The sequence below is a fragment of the Hemicordylus capensis genome, chromosome 4 (genome assembly GCF_027244095.1).
Source record: "Hemicordylus capensis ecotype Gifberg chromosome 4, rHemCap1.1.pri, whole genome shotgun sequence".
Taxonomy (NCBI): Eukaryota; Metazoa; Chordata; class Lepidosauria; order Squamata; family Cordylidae; genus Hemicordylus; species Hemicordylus capensis.
In genome coordinates this window covers 1,331,006-1,345,780 of record NC_069660.1, presented here as the reverse complement: position 1 = coordinate 1,345,780, position 14,775 = coordinate 1,331,006, and the positions used below count along the sequence as shown (strand labels likewise).

Genomic DNA, 14,775 nt, shown 5'->3' with positions numbered 1-14,775 from the left:
GGAGCTTTGGGGCAGCATGACAGGCTGTGGGCTTGAACTACGTCTCCTGGAATCTACCCTCAGTAGCAGGGGTGCACCTGGGTAATTTTGGAACCCGGAGCTGAAGGGCTTCAGAGGGCCCCCATCTGCATGTGCAGAGAGCCCCTAAATGGGCCAGAAATGGGCTCAGGGAAGAAGCTCTTGCTGCTACTTCCCCTGCCTCAGTCTCCCCTTGAGTGCCCACACCCTGCCGGCCCCACTCGTCTCTGCTACCATCCCCACCATGCAGCAGTGGCTGAAAAAAGGTTTTAAAAAAAGATTAAACTTGCAGGCGCAGGGCAGTGGTGGGGCAGGCATGGGGCAGGGGTCTGGGGAGGCTCCCAGAACATTTGGAGCCCCCCTGCCAGAGACAGGAAGCCACGGACCAAATTCCCAAGGCCCATGGCTAAGTGTGCCTCTGCTCAGTAGAGAGATGACTCTGATCCCGTCTTAGGAACGACAGTTTAGGAGGTCGGCTTCTGGAACTCCTTCGAGGGAGGTGGCCACCAGTTGATGACTGACCCAGAGCCACTGAACTGGCTCAGACACAGCTGCAACACCCCCTGGAACTGTCTGGCTTGGGACTTACTGGTGCTGTGCAGCCAGAGTCCACCACAGAGCCCAGCTCTGGGCTCCTGTTGCTGCTGCTGCTGCTGCTTCTTCCGGTGTTAACTCCTACTGGAGGTTAGCTATCACCCCCCTGGAATTCTGACCCCCCAAGGCTATTCTGACTTGGGATGCCACTGCTCAAAAAAGTTGTAAGGATATGCATGCAAAATATTCCCGCAAATTTTTCAGCCAGGATATTCTTCATCTCCCAACATTTCTTCTTTTAATCTTTCTCTGCATGATTAACTGCAGTAAGGAGTATTTTTCCTCTCTGATAACATGGCCAAGATATTCAGGTTTTCTTCTCTTAATGATGCTAATTAGCGCTTTCTCTTTTGCCATTCTTCTCAAAACTTCCTCACTGACAACTCTATCTACCCATGATATTCTTAATACACATCAATATATCCAGAGCATGGAAGATTCTAGCTTGTTCGTATTCTGTAGTGTCCAGGCTTCCATTCCGTAAAGCACCTCACCATGCGAATTTTCAGTTCTATGCTGAAATTTCTGTTACAGAGCAGATGTTCCATTTTTACAAAAGCCGCTCTTGCCATTTCAATCGTGGTGTTTATTTCTTGTGTACTATCACTGTGTCATTTAAACATGTTCCCTAGTATTTATAATGTGAAACTCTTTCAGTTTGGGTGTTGTTGATTATTAGGTTCGTTGTACTGGGAGGTCCTTTACTGGTGACCATATACTTAGTTTTTCTCAAATTCATTCTCAACCCATATTCTACACTGACTTCATTTATGCATTCCAAAATATTTTGCAGATCAGTTATGTTGCTTGCTAACACGGCAGTATCGTCTGCATAACGAATATTACTTATTGTTTTGCCATTGATAATACCACCTTGTTGTTCAAAAAGTGCTTCAGTAAATATTGCTTCAGAATACATGTTGATTAATGCCGGTGATAGAACACACCCCTGTCTTGCTCCTCTTTGAACACCAATCTCTTCTGTCATTTCTCCATCAATGTGGACTACAGCCTTTTGATGCCAATATCGGATTCCTGTTGTACGAATGTCTGAGTCATCAATGTTTTTGCTCTTCAGTATTTCTATAAGTCATTCGTGGAGCACTTTATCAAATGCCTTTTCATAATCTGTGAAACATATAAAGATGTCCATAGCAAGACATCTTTGTATGAGAATATTTATTCTGAATAATGCCTCTCTTGTTCCCATTCCATTTCTGAACCCAAACTGGGTCTCACTTATATCAATACAATACAATACGATAAGTCTTTATTGTCATTGTCCTGTACAGAACAACGAGATTGAAAGAATCTACAACAACCTCTACAGGACCTAACAAGAAATAGCTAAATATATCCCAATATAACGCGCCCCCACCCCATATACCCATTGCCCTAAAAAACTCTAAAAAGAAACACTAAAAAAAAACCTCTGAAAAAACTGAAAACAAAAACCCCGTCAGAAACTGTATTTTGCTGCATTCAAAGCTAAAACCGCTTTTGGATAGAAACTATTTCTCAAGCGGCTGGTCCTGGCCTTTATGACCCTGTACCTCCTTCTCGAAGGCAGAAGCTGAAAGAGATCATTTCCAGGGTGCGTGGGATCCTGCACTATCTCTACCATATCCATCTCCAGCTTGTTATAAATTCTGCTGTGGATAATCTTCAGGAATATGTTCAATGCGTGACTCATGAGGCTTATGGTCCTGTACTCTGAGCAGTCCTTTGCTCTATTTTTCTTAGGTAACAATACGAACATCTATTTCAGCCATTCGTGTGGCATCATTCCGGTTTTTTATATAGTATTATAGAGATCAACCAGAAGCTGTATCTCTTCTTCTCAGCTTGAGGAGCTCAACTGGTACCTCGTTTGGACTGACAGCTTTCCTTTCTTTAGCGTTTTTCATTGTGTATTCTACTTCTTCATGTGTTATTTCCAGGCCCTGCTCATTACTACTCGATTTTGTTCATTTCTGTTGTCATCAAACATTCCTTTAATGTATTCTTCCTGCCATTTAAGTATTTTTGGTAAGTCCAATAAAACTGCAGCATCCTTATCTTTTATCATACCAGGCTGTGTCTTCTTTCCTCCAGTCATTTCCTTAACTTTCTTGTGTACACCAAAAGCATTGTGCTTCCTTTCTAGATCTTCAAATTCCTTACATCTTTCTGACATAAATTTTTCTTTGGCTTCTCGTATTTTCCACCTTACTAATTTATGAACTTCGCTGTATTTATGCATGTCTTTTCCTTTATATTTTCTCCTTTCTTCCATCAAATTGAGGATATCAGAGGTCATCTACCTTTTCTTTAGTACAGCTTTGGTGTTTCTCAGTTTTCCCTTACTTACCTTTAATAAGACTTCTTTTATCCCATCCTATTTCTCATCTACATCAGGGCATACTTTATCAGTCTTCTTGACATTCTGAATGTTTAGTCTGATCTCTTCCTTGATCTCATCTTTGACTCTATCGTCCTTGAATATTTCGATGTTTCTGTTCTGTTCCTTCTATTTCTTCATTATTTTTTTCAGTCTCACCAGGGGCGTAACGATAGGGGGGGCAGGGGGGGCACGTGCCCCAGGCGCCACTTGGCAGGGGGCGCAGAAATGCCATGTAGCCCCCCCCCCCCCCGCGCTGCCCCCACCCACTCAAAATGTTTAATTTAGCAGTGGCGCCCCGGTGAGCTCAGCTCCGGCCGGGCGCCATGCTGTCTTCCCGATCTCTTCCTCCTGGCATGCCCGCCCCGCCACTCGCGCATGCCTCGAATCACCGGGTGCTGCTTTGCACGCTGTGGTGGCTGGCGGGAGCAGAGTGTGTGCTTGCTGCTCTGGGAGGGACTAGGGAGCACGAGGAGGACGACGATTAGCCAGGACTGGAGCAGAACAGAGGAGCCTTGCTGTTGTTTCTCTCAAAACTACAATAAAGTGTGTGCATTCAAGACCAAGGTGTGTGCGTATTTTTCTATTTTTCTATTAATTTACAGGGGGACTTGTTGCTTGGAGCTGGCTTGGCTGAGGGCGGGGGTCTCAGAGGCGGCGGGGGCTGGGGGGGCTGTTGTTGCTTGCTACTTGCTTGAATCTTGGCTGAGACTGAGAGGGGGTGGTGTGGCGTTGGGGCAGCAGCGGCCGGAGTTGCTGTTGTTGTCTGTTTGTTTACATCTCTTGGCGCTGGGGTGGTGCATTGGGGTGGCGGCATTTTCCGGGGACTAGTTGTTGCTGAGGCGGGCGTGGCGCGTGGCCACCGTGTGCTAAGAAAGCTGTGGGAGGGTGAGGTGCGGTGGGCCGCGGGGAGCGCAAACAAACCCACTCTGTTTCTTCCTTCTGACGGGGGTGTTGAAAACACTCTTGTTCTCGCTTGCATTTGTGTTTGTTTGTTTTTCTTTTTAAAAAAAAAAAAAGTTGTATACCCCAGGAGGTGGGGGGAGGGAGGGGTTGAGGAACTGGTTAGCTGGCTTCTCTGGCGGGGTGTCCGCGGGGCGGCGGCGGGTGACCCGAACCCTCTTTCTTCACTTTTGTGATCAAATTTCCATCCATCCATGTTGTTCCGCCCCCAGCCCCTCTGCCCTCTCTCTGCCTAATGCGCATGAGTGAAGGGGCAAAGGAGGAATTCAAGCTTTGATATGGGAGCCCTTTCTAACTTGAGCGCACGCCACCGACCCCCGCCTGATTCTCCGTTCAAAGTCTGTCCATATCGAAGCTTGAATTCCTCCTTCGCCCCTTCACACACGTCAGTCTGCCCACACTGCTGCTGAGACGGAGAAGTGCTGGAGAGGCACTGAGCGGCGGCGGTAGCTACTGCAGTTGGAGGGGTGCTGCTGCTGCTTCTCTCCTCCTGCTGCCTGGATGGCAAGTGCCGGTGCCCAGTGGAGAAGAGGCTGAGCTAGCAGCAGCTATTCTTGCTACTGCCGCTGCTGTGTGTTCCTTCCCGCCCTGCGGCTGCGGGACCGCCGCTACCCCACCCCGGGCGGGCTCTCCCTCTCCCCTGCGCTCTTCTCCAGAGCCCAGGCAAGGGCATCAAGTTGGGGGAAGAAGCGACAGTGACTCCTGCCCAAGGAGATGTGGTGGTGTCAGAAGCCAAGGGGGTGGGTGGGGGGGAAAGCTGGAAGCGTCTCTTTCTAATTGTTAACTGCCAGCACAGGCAGCGTCTGTCTAAGGGGGGAAGTTTATGTGTGTGCGTGTGCGTGGCGTGCTGCCGCTGCATAGAGAAGCCGGGATTCAGTGGGGCTTGAGTCGGGAGCAGAGCAGGCTGTCTGTATTTTGTCCCAAAAGTCTTGGGAACAAACAATGTTGCCCTGCGAACACAGCCGGAGAGCATTGCACAGACCCTGCTTGTTTGGTCTGCTCTTTCCAGCCCCTGGGATCTCTCTGGGAGATCTTGCTGTTGCGCCTGCTTAGCCAGCCAGCAGCCACCCTTTCGTGCCAGCCGTGAGCACCGTTTGTCCTTCTTGTCTTCCTTGTTCTCCTCTGCTCAACTCATTCCTTTAACTGGCACAGACAGATTTTCTCTTGCACCGGTTAGTCGGGAAAGGGAATGGAGGGGGGGAGGGGGAGGGACGGGCTGTTCTCCTCAGCCACTTATCCGTCTAATGTTGCACTGCCTCCCTTCATTCTGTCTGCATCGGGTATGTTGGTGTGCGTGCAGAGAAAGAGGGGAAGGGGATGTGGGCGTGGTTGAAATGCAAGCTAGGTATCCAGAGATGGCCATCTCTTGCAAATGTGAAGGCAGTGCATTCAGCACTTGCAAATCCAGTGTTTCCTTCCTGACCCTTCAGAATCTACACTGACAGCTTCTGTATTTGGGTATGAGCACATGTGAATGTTTCCCCGGTGGTTTCTGATATATTGCTTTAGTAGGTTGCAACATTCTCTCTCCCTCCCCCTTGCAATGCTTTCTTCTTTGTCATTTTGGGCTGTTTTTTCAGGTCTTCACTTTCCTGACCCTTTTAGTTTGTTTACAGGGGGGAAAAGACAGCCCTATATAATATATATATTTAAAGAAAGCTCTTCTCCTGGGGGAATAAGTGTGTGTTTGTGCGTTGGGGGGGGAGAGGTAGAAAGAGTATAGCGACACAGATATTTCTTAATAGCCCTGCATAATGGAATTGCTGTCTAGATGTGAACTGGTTTAGCAGCTGCATCTCCCTATATCACTGCTGCCCGATATAGGTGTTTCCATTCGAACCCGCAACCTTTTGCTTAGGCAAGTTACTTCCCTGCTGTGCCATTAGGTGTGGCTTGTATTCCTTGTAAATCTAGGAGTAGGCAGTTGTGGGGTGTGTGTGTGTGTAGGATCTTGATTATGGAAGTTGGCTGAGTGTCAGGATGGGACAGGTGTCTTGTGTGTGTGTGCTGCAGTAGTATTTAGGAACATAGGAAGCTGCCATATACTGAGTCAGACCATTGGTCTATCTAGCTCAGTATTGTCTACCCAGTCTGGCAGCGGCTTCTCCAAGGTTGCAGGCAGGAGTCTCTTGCAGCCCTATCTTGGAGATGCTGCCATGGAGGGAACTTGGGACCTAGATGCTCTTCCCAGAGTGGCTCCATCTCCTGAGGGGAATATCTTGCAGGGCTCACACTTCTAGTCTCCCATTCAAATGCAAACCAGGGTAGACCCTGCTTAGCTAAGGGGCGGCGGGGGGGCGCAATTTCAGTGCTTGCCCCGGGCGCCGTTTTCCCTAGTTACGCCTCTTGAGTCTCACTCTGAACACTCTTACTAGTGGATTATGGTCAGAATTTATGTCAGAACCTGGATACATTTTTACTGATAGCACTACATTTCTATGCCTTTTTTTTTAATGTAATCAATTTGGTTTCTTATCATGTTCTCCTTTGTGTGCTTTGGTGATGTCCATGTGTAGAGTCTCCTTTTAGGAAGCCTGCACCATGTATTGGTTATAACCATGTCTCTTTCTTGGCAAAACTCTCTAAGTTTTTCACCTCTCTCATTCCTCGTACCTCATCCGTAGTCTCTTTACCCTCACCTACTTTTGCATTAAAATCTCCTAAGATTATTGCGATCTCTTCTTTCTTCATTATTTTTGGGACTTCATTTAGTTGACTATAAAATCCTTCAATTTCTCTGTCAAGTTTATCCGTGGTTACAGCATAGATCTGAATCAAATTAATTTTGCCAGTGAACATAGTTGCAACAGTATTATTCTTTCTGAATACCTTACCACATTTATGACCGACTTTAATATTTGTTGTTTCATGATTATTCCCACGCCCTATCTATGAATGGAGTCCTTTCTTCCTTAGTACCACATCACACCTTCATCCACGAGATATTCTCCACATTGTTAGCCATTGTACATCGCTAACTCCCAAGATGTCAAGATTCCATCTCTGCATTTCAGCGATTACATTATGCAATTTACCAGCCTGAAATAAACTCCTCCTGTTCCATGTTGCTATCCTCACGGAACATCTGGGGATTCTTAGCAACCTGAGGGCCATTTTCTTGAATTTCTTGAATGCCTTCACCTCTTGCCTGTGGGCTTCTCAGAGGCATCCTGTGGGCCACTGTGGGAAACAGGATGCTGGACCAGATGGGCCTCCTTGGGCCAGATCCAGCCGGGCTGTTCTTATGTTCCCTATTCCATCTGCTGTCATTAAGTGCAACTTCATGTTTGGGGCTCTCCGTGGGAGGGGGCGGGAAGCCCTGGCACCCAGTCATGCTCATGTGCTCTTCTCGGGGATTTCCCAATTTCTGTTTAATTTTTCATTATTTTTTCAGTGCTCTTCAACCCACCCCCTCACTATTTCGAAAGGAAGAAAACAAGTTAGAAATCCTTTTGAAGTAGCACAGTTGTGCAAGAGCACCTTCTCATACTCAAAACCCCACAACCGTCTATGGGGGAAAGAGTGGGGGGAGATCAGAACGTGGTAGTGTTTGGGCAATGGTAGTAACTGGCATATAGAGAGTGGAGGGTGGCAAGACTCTGTGTATTTAATTTAAAGTTAATTGGTCGATCCCTTTATTTTTAATGATTTTTAAATATTAAGCCGAAACCGTCCTAACAAAGAATGCAGCCAAAAATAACTTCACTGCTGAGAATCATTGAATTTAAAAAAAAAATCATGAAAAATTAGCAGATGTTGTAATGCTAAGTAACTGTTATGATTTTAAAAATGCAGCCTAAAGAGCCACAGGAGCCTCAGTTATTTTTTTAATCTTAGAGTTACTTAATTTGGCAGCAAAAGAGGGCTACCCGCTCTCCTTCATGTGGCTGAACAGAGGAAGCTGCCTTCCGCTGAGTCAGACCATCGGTCCATCAAGCTCAGCATTGCCTGCACTGACCAGCAGCAGCAGCAGCCTCCATGGACTTCCAGGGTGGGGGTCCTGCCAAGCACTACCTGCAGAGGGGAAGAATTCAAGGACTGGACTTGGAACTATGTTGTGTTTAAGAAAAAACAGCTGTGGGGCGGGGGAGAGAGAGAGGATTAGTTCTTAAAATTAGGAATTAGGAATGTTTGTGCTCTCTGGTGGAGGGTGGGGAGTGGAGGACCCCTAACCCTACAAGGCCGACATACTAAAGGTGTGCATTGGTGATTTTCATCCACAGGCAATAACCCAAAGCTACTGAGCTGCAGATGCTCCACAACTCAGCAGCATGAGGACTAAGGAAAAACCCTCATGCAAGCCCAGAAGTGGGGGGGGGGTTGCGGAATGGAGAGGGGCAGCATGGAGGAGACACAAGAAATGATTACTCGAGTATGGAGGTGGGTGGGCATAAGTCAGATTCTGTGGGTCTGGACCCCAGATCTTTTAAGTACCTAGCAACACCCCTGCTTTGTGAGTCAAGCAGATATCTGACTTTGCCCCCCCCCCATAAAAAAAAATACAGAAATATCCATTCCTCTATATGTCCATTCTTTACGTCACAAAAACTACCTCCACTGTTGTTTTTTAAAAGCAACAAAATGTGGGTGGGGTGCAACAAAATGGATGCCCTCCCATGCCTGGGTTTTCTCCAGATGCCCTGAAATGCAGCCGCACCTGCCCATGCTCCCCTTGAAACACGAACATAGGTGAGTCTAGAGGCCAGCCAAAGTGCCTCCCCGGGAGGCACCCTCGCCCTTGCTCTCTGAAACACCCACCTAGGAGCCGCTCTTGTCTGCAGAGGGGAAGGGGACAGAGCCCAGCAGCTGATCCAGACACTGACGCCCCGCTCTCTGCCCGCTGCCCATTTGGCCTTTCAGAGAAACCTGGGACGTGCCCAGCTGCAGCTCCCCTGGAGGACATTGAGCCCTGCTTTGGCGCATGTTCCACGGACAGCAGTTGCCCAGGCACACAGAAGTGCTGCCGAATTTCCTGTGGGAAGGCCTGTCTCGAGCCTCTGCGACAAGGTGAGGGGAGCCTGTCCTGGCGCACAAAGAGGTTCAGGAGGTCACGGTAGGAATGCAGGCAGTGCCGGTATAGAGCTTTGGGTGACTCCTGCCTCCAAGCTGGAGATGTCACCGCAGGGCATGTCGGCAACCAAGAGCCAGCCAGGGAGGGAGGGAATGGGGCTGGAGGGGTTGTGGTTTGTGCTGCCATACATCTTTTGGGAGATGTACATCTTCCCCTGTGGGGCTGCAGCCTCAGGTTAACATCTGCGGGAAGTGCGGGCAGCACTGGGACCAGCCCCTGAGTGACTCAGCCTCAGGTCACCTGCTCAGTTTGGGGCTTTATAGGAAGGCTCCTTGTGGTGGCGGGCCCACCACCAGCGGGGTCACCACCGAAGGGGCGACACCAAAGGGGGTCATCCCTTTGGAGGAGCCACTTCGGGGGAGGGTGGGGCTAGGGTGCTTCTGGTTAATTAGTTTTAAGCTGTTTTAGACTTGGGTTGAAGTTGCTGTAATATGTTGGGTTCATCTGGAGATGGGGGGACAGGGGGCGCCTTCATTGACTATGGGGCAGCTATCCCGGTGGTGGTGGGGAATAGAAGAAGTAACGTTGGCAGGTAGGCGGGCCATTCCAGGGGAAGGGTAGTCAGAAATTTAATAGCTGTCTCCCCTTTTAGCTGTCCTGCCAGCTCTTTGACCTCAAGGAGCACTGACAACAACCCACATAGCTTTTCCCTGCACCTCTGTAATGCCAGGTTGGTCCAAAATAAATCTGAACTCATCCATGATTTGATCATGGATGAAGGGGCCGACCTGCTATGTATTACCGAGACTTGGTTGGGGGAGGCTAGTGGTCCAGTTTGGTCCCAGCTTCTCCCTCCAGGATATTCTGTAGAGGAGCAGGTGAGGGGACGTGGTCGGGGAGGTGGAGTGGCTGTGGTCTATAAGGATAACATCTCCCTTACCAGGGTCCCTGTCAGGGTATTGGACCATATTGAATGTGTGTACATGAATTTGGGGACCAGGGATAGATTGGGACTTCTGTTGGTGTACTGATCGCCCCGCTGCCCAGCGGAATCCCTTACTGAGCTCACGGACTTGGTCGCGGAACTCGCATTGGAGTCTCCCAGACTCTTGGTGCTGGGGGACTTCAATGTTCATTTTGGGACCAATCTGTCCGGGGTAGCTCAGGAGTTCATAGCAGCCATGACAACTATGGGCCTATCCCAAGTGGTCTCTGGACCAACGCATATTGCAGGTCACACGCTTGATTTGGTATTTTACTCTGATCAGGGTGGTGTTCCGTGGGTCGGGATGTTTGTGATTTCCCCATTGTCATGGACGGACCACCATCTGGTTAAGGTTAGGCTTACAACCACTTCCCACCTCCACAGGGGTGAGGGGCCCATTAAAATGGTCCGCCCGAAGAGGTTATTGGATCCACTAAGATTCCAAGAAGTCTTGGAGGGATTTAATGTTGGCTTTGCTGGTGATCCTGTTGATGCCCTGGTTGAGAATTGGAACAACTTGCTCACCAGGGCAGTAGACACGATTGCTCCCAAGCGTCCCCTCTGACCCGTTTCAGATTTGGCCCCTTTGTATAAGGAAGATCTACGGGGGCTGAAGCGGCAAGGTAGGCGACTGGAGCACAAGTGGAGGAAGACTCGACTCGAATCTGACAGATTGCAACATAGAGCACATCTAAAGATCTATGCTCAGGCAATACGTGCGGCAAAGAGGCGGTTTTTTTCTGCCCGTATTGCCTCTGCAAACTTGCGTCCGGCAGAGTTGTTCAGGGTTGTGAGGGGATTAGTATCTGCCCCACCTCCCTTGAACCAGAATTTGGAGTCATCAGTTACCCGCTGTGATGTGGTTAAAGAGTTTTTCGCAGATAAAATCTCTCGGATTCGGGCCGACCTAGATGGAGACTCCACAATTAATTTGATGTCTGAGCTGGAGGTGCCCAACGACTCCTCTTATGTGATTCGACTGGATCGGTTTCAGTTTGTGACTCCTGAGGATGTGGACAAGCTGCTTGGAGTGATGAGGCCTACCACTTGTTCTTTTGACCCTTGTCCAACATGGCTTGTTCGATCTAGCAGGGAGGTTGTTGTAAACAGCCTGGTGGAAATAATAAATGCTTCTCTGAGGGAGGGCAGGATGCCTCCTTGTCTTAAGGAGGCAATCATTAGACCTCTTTTAAAGAAGCCTGCATTAGATCCCTCAGAGTTGAGCAATTATAGGCCTGTTTCCAACCTCCTGTGGCTGGGCAAAGTAATTGAGAGGGTGGTGGCTAACCAGCTCCAGGCGGTCTTGGAGGAAACTAATTATCTAGATCCATTTCAAACTGGTTTTTGGGCGGGCTATGGGGTGGAGACTGCTTTGGTCGGCCTGATGGATGATCTCCAATTGGCAGTTGACAGAGGAAGTGTGACTCTGTTGGTCCTTTTGGACCTCTCGGCGGCTTTTGATACTATCAGAGGGGATTGGGGGTGGGAGGCACTGTTTTACAGTGGTTCCACTCTTACCTCTCGGATAGATTCCAGATGGTGTCAATTGGAGACTGTTGCTCTTCAAAATCTGAGCTTAAGTATGGTGTCCTTCAAGGCTTCATACTTTCTCCAATGCTTTTTAACACTACATGAAGCCGCTGGGAGAGATCATCAGGGGATTTGGAGTTGGATGTTACCAGTATGCTGATGACACCCAGATCTACTTCTCCATGTCAGCTTCTTCAGGAGATGGCATATCCTTCCTAAATGCCTGTCTGGAAGCAGTAATGGGCTGGATGAGTGAGAATAAACTGAAGCTGAATCCAGATAATACGGAGGTACTTATTGTGCGGGATCAGAACTCTAGAGACGATTTTGATCTGCCTGTTCTAGATGGGGTCACACTTCCCCAAAAGGAACAGGTTCGCAGTCTGGGAGTACTTCTCGATTCACACCTCTTCCTGGTTTCTCAGGTTGAGGCAGTGGCCAGGGGTGCTTTCTATCAGGTCTGGCGGATACCCCAGCGACACCCGTTTCTCAAGATCAATGACCTCAAAACTGTGGTGCATCTGTTGGAAACCTCCAGACCGGACTTCTGTAATGCGCTCTACGTGGGGCTGCCTTTGTACGTAGTATGGAAACTTCAGTTGGTTCAGAACGCGGCAGCCAGGTTGGTCTCTGGGTCATCTCGGAGAGACCATGTTACTCCTTTACTGATGGAGTTACACTGGCTGCCAGTAGGTTCCCAGACAAAATACAAAGTGCTAGTTATAACTTACAAAGCCCTAAATGGCTTAGGCCCTGGGTATCTAAGAGAGCGTCTTCTTCATTATGAGCCCCACCGCCCATTGAGGTCATCTGAGGAGGTCTGTCTCCAGTTACCGCCAATTCGTTTGGTGGCTACACAGAGATGGGCCTTCTCGGTCACTGCCCTGAGATTGTGGAATGCGCTCCCTGCTGAGATACGATCCTCCCCATCTCTGGCAATTGTCAAAAAACACCTGAAAACCCATCTTTTCACCCAAGCTTTTTCAGTTTCCTTAATTTTGGGGGGTTTAATATCTGGTTTATTTTAAAATTAAAAACCTTGATTTTGGGATTTTAATCACTGTAATTGTTTAATTGTTTTTTAAAAACATTTTTAAATTGTTAATTGTTATGTTGTTTTCTAATTTGTTTTAGTTCTTTACTGTTTTAGTGGTTTGTTTTAACTGTAAACCGCACCGAGCCATTTTGGAAGGACGGCATACAAATCAAATTATTATTATTATTATTATTATTATTATTATTATTAATCAATAGATGTGGCTCTGATGTGCTAATAACATTTTGGGGAGGGGCTCCGCCTCCTCTAGAGGGACCAGGAAAGGTGCCTCCACTGCTGGTTCATTAGCACAGGGTCCTTCTTCCTTGAGCTCTGAGAGGGAGTGATTCTTGGTAGCAGAGGGGAGGCTAAGGGGAATGGAGCACAGCCCAGCAGCTGACTTGAGACTGTTGCCCCACTCTCTACCCGCTGCCCATTTGGCCTTTCAGAGAAACCTGGGAAGTGCCCAGCTGCAGCTCCCCCTGAAGACATTGATCCCTGCTTCAGCCGATGTTCAACAGACAGCAGTTGCCCAGGCACACAGAAGTGCTGCCAAATTTCCTGTTGGAAGGCCTGTCTCGAGCCACTGCATCAAGGTAGGGGAATCCTGGCCTAAGGTGAAACTGGGTCCAGAGACAGGCAGAGAAGAATGATGAGACGGGAGAAATGGAGGTTACCACCACTGCTCTCCTTGACAGATGTGGCTTTGACATGCTCAGTAAGGTTATGGTAGGAACGAGGGCAGGGTTGCTGTGGATGTTTAGGTGTTTTTCAAAGGATGGCTCCTGCCTCCGAGCTGGAGATGTCACTGCTGGGCATGTGGGCTACAGAGACATGGGCAGGATGGGAGAGAATGGGGCTGGGCGAGGGAGAGGTGGCTGGCTGGAGTCTCCAGTTCAGAACATAAGAAGAGCCCGGCTGGATCAGGCCCAAGGTCCATCTAGTCCAGCATCCTGTGTCACACAGTGGCCCACCAGTTGCGGGTGCTAGAGGAGAAAGAGGGCTTCATCCATGACTAGGATGCACGACTTTGAGTTATGGCCTCCTTCCTGGTCCCCACTGCAAGCAGCTTTCACCCCAATCAGAGCAGAAGCCTGCCAAATAAGAATGGGAGATAATAACACAAGGAGCATTTAACAAGATCAAGCCTAGCAGGCTAAAGAAGAAGGGGAAGGTGGTCAGGCCCCCTTGGCAGCAGCTCAGCAGGGATGGCCCTATGGCCGACCAGTCTCCCAGTTCCCCACACTCTGCCTATGGATAGACTGCCTAGGATTCTGGGTCCTTCCCACCCCCCAATGATCCCTACTCAGGCTGCACTGGGAAGGAGGCTTAACCACTGATTTACCAGGGACTCCTCAGTGAGTCGCAGGTTTCCTGGCTGCCATATGGGCTTCCTTCTGAATGACAGCAGTTGAAGTTGTAAAGCAAACTGGAGTGGAGTGGAGGAAGCAGGGAGTTATTCACACCTGGCTTCATGCCTCGGGGTGTCTGAAGAGCGAATCTGCTTCGCAGCAGATTCACAAGATGTTTAATTCGGGGGACTAAACTGACAGTTCACATAGCTGTCGGCTCCTCCCCGCACTCCCGGGCAGATCTTTTTTCTGTGCATTCCCACCTACTTGCTCTGGGTTTTTCCTCCAACCAATCACAAATCACAGCACAGAGGAAGAGGCGAGAGAGCTTTTAAAAAAATAGTTTGACAGCTAAGAGCAGAAGACCAGCACAAGAAGTTACCAAACGCTGGAGCTAACAGCAGTACGCTTAACCCTTGCCTTTGTGAGTGACTGCCTTGGTCACATCATGTTTCACCCACACACACACACCCTAATGGAACCATCTTAGACAAAAAAGGGCTACGGTTACATCCATTCTGCATATCTAAAGCCTATGTAAAACATTTTGCAGTCTGTCCCAATTTCCCCCAAACCCCTATGAAACGACAGGATTTTTTAAAGCCAGACATGCTTCGGGCGAAGCCAGAATTTGCAGCCTCCATTCAGTGGTGGTGGGGTGGGGGACAAAGTCCTGTCGGTCCTGGTCCCTGATAGCCCGCAGTGATTTCGGGATAAATCAAGCTAATTCTGTATGTGGACTGGCACACTCCAATCAGGAGTGGATTCGAAATTAAAGCCCTGTATGTAAGGCCTCCAGGAGGTGTGGGGTGCTAGCTGGGGGGGGGGGGGGAAAGGGGGGTGAACAACTGCCCAGTGTCAGGGAGGGAGCAACCCCCCCTTCCCTCCCAGGGGCTGAAGCTGGAC

At 48.9% G+C, this 14,775-nt stretch overlaps 1 protein-coding gene across 4 annotated transcripts in view; it reads left to right on the top strand.

Annotated features, from left to right (window-relative positions):
- LOC128322495 (WAP four-disulfide core domain protein 8-like) overlaps positions 1 to 14,775 on the top strand; it is a 39,276-nt gene that overhangs the window by 16,520 nt on the left and 7,981 nt on the right. For 2 of the 4 annotated variants that reach the window (XR_008305741.1, XM_053243850.1), the window contains 2 exons: positions 8,816 to 8,962; positions 12,967 to 13,113. Coding sequence is in view for 2 of the 4 variants with exons in the window: in XM_053243850.1 (XP_053099825.1) it covers positions 8,816 to 8,962; positions 12,967 to 13,113 (294 nt within the window). In the remaining 2 variants the exon portion in view is untranslated. The remainder of the gene's footprint in view (positions 1 to 8,815; positions 8,963 to 12,966; positions 13,114 to 14,775) is intronic. The other 2 variants (XR_008305742.1, XM_053243851.1) reach the window with 1 other exon arrangement.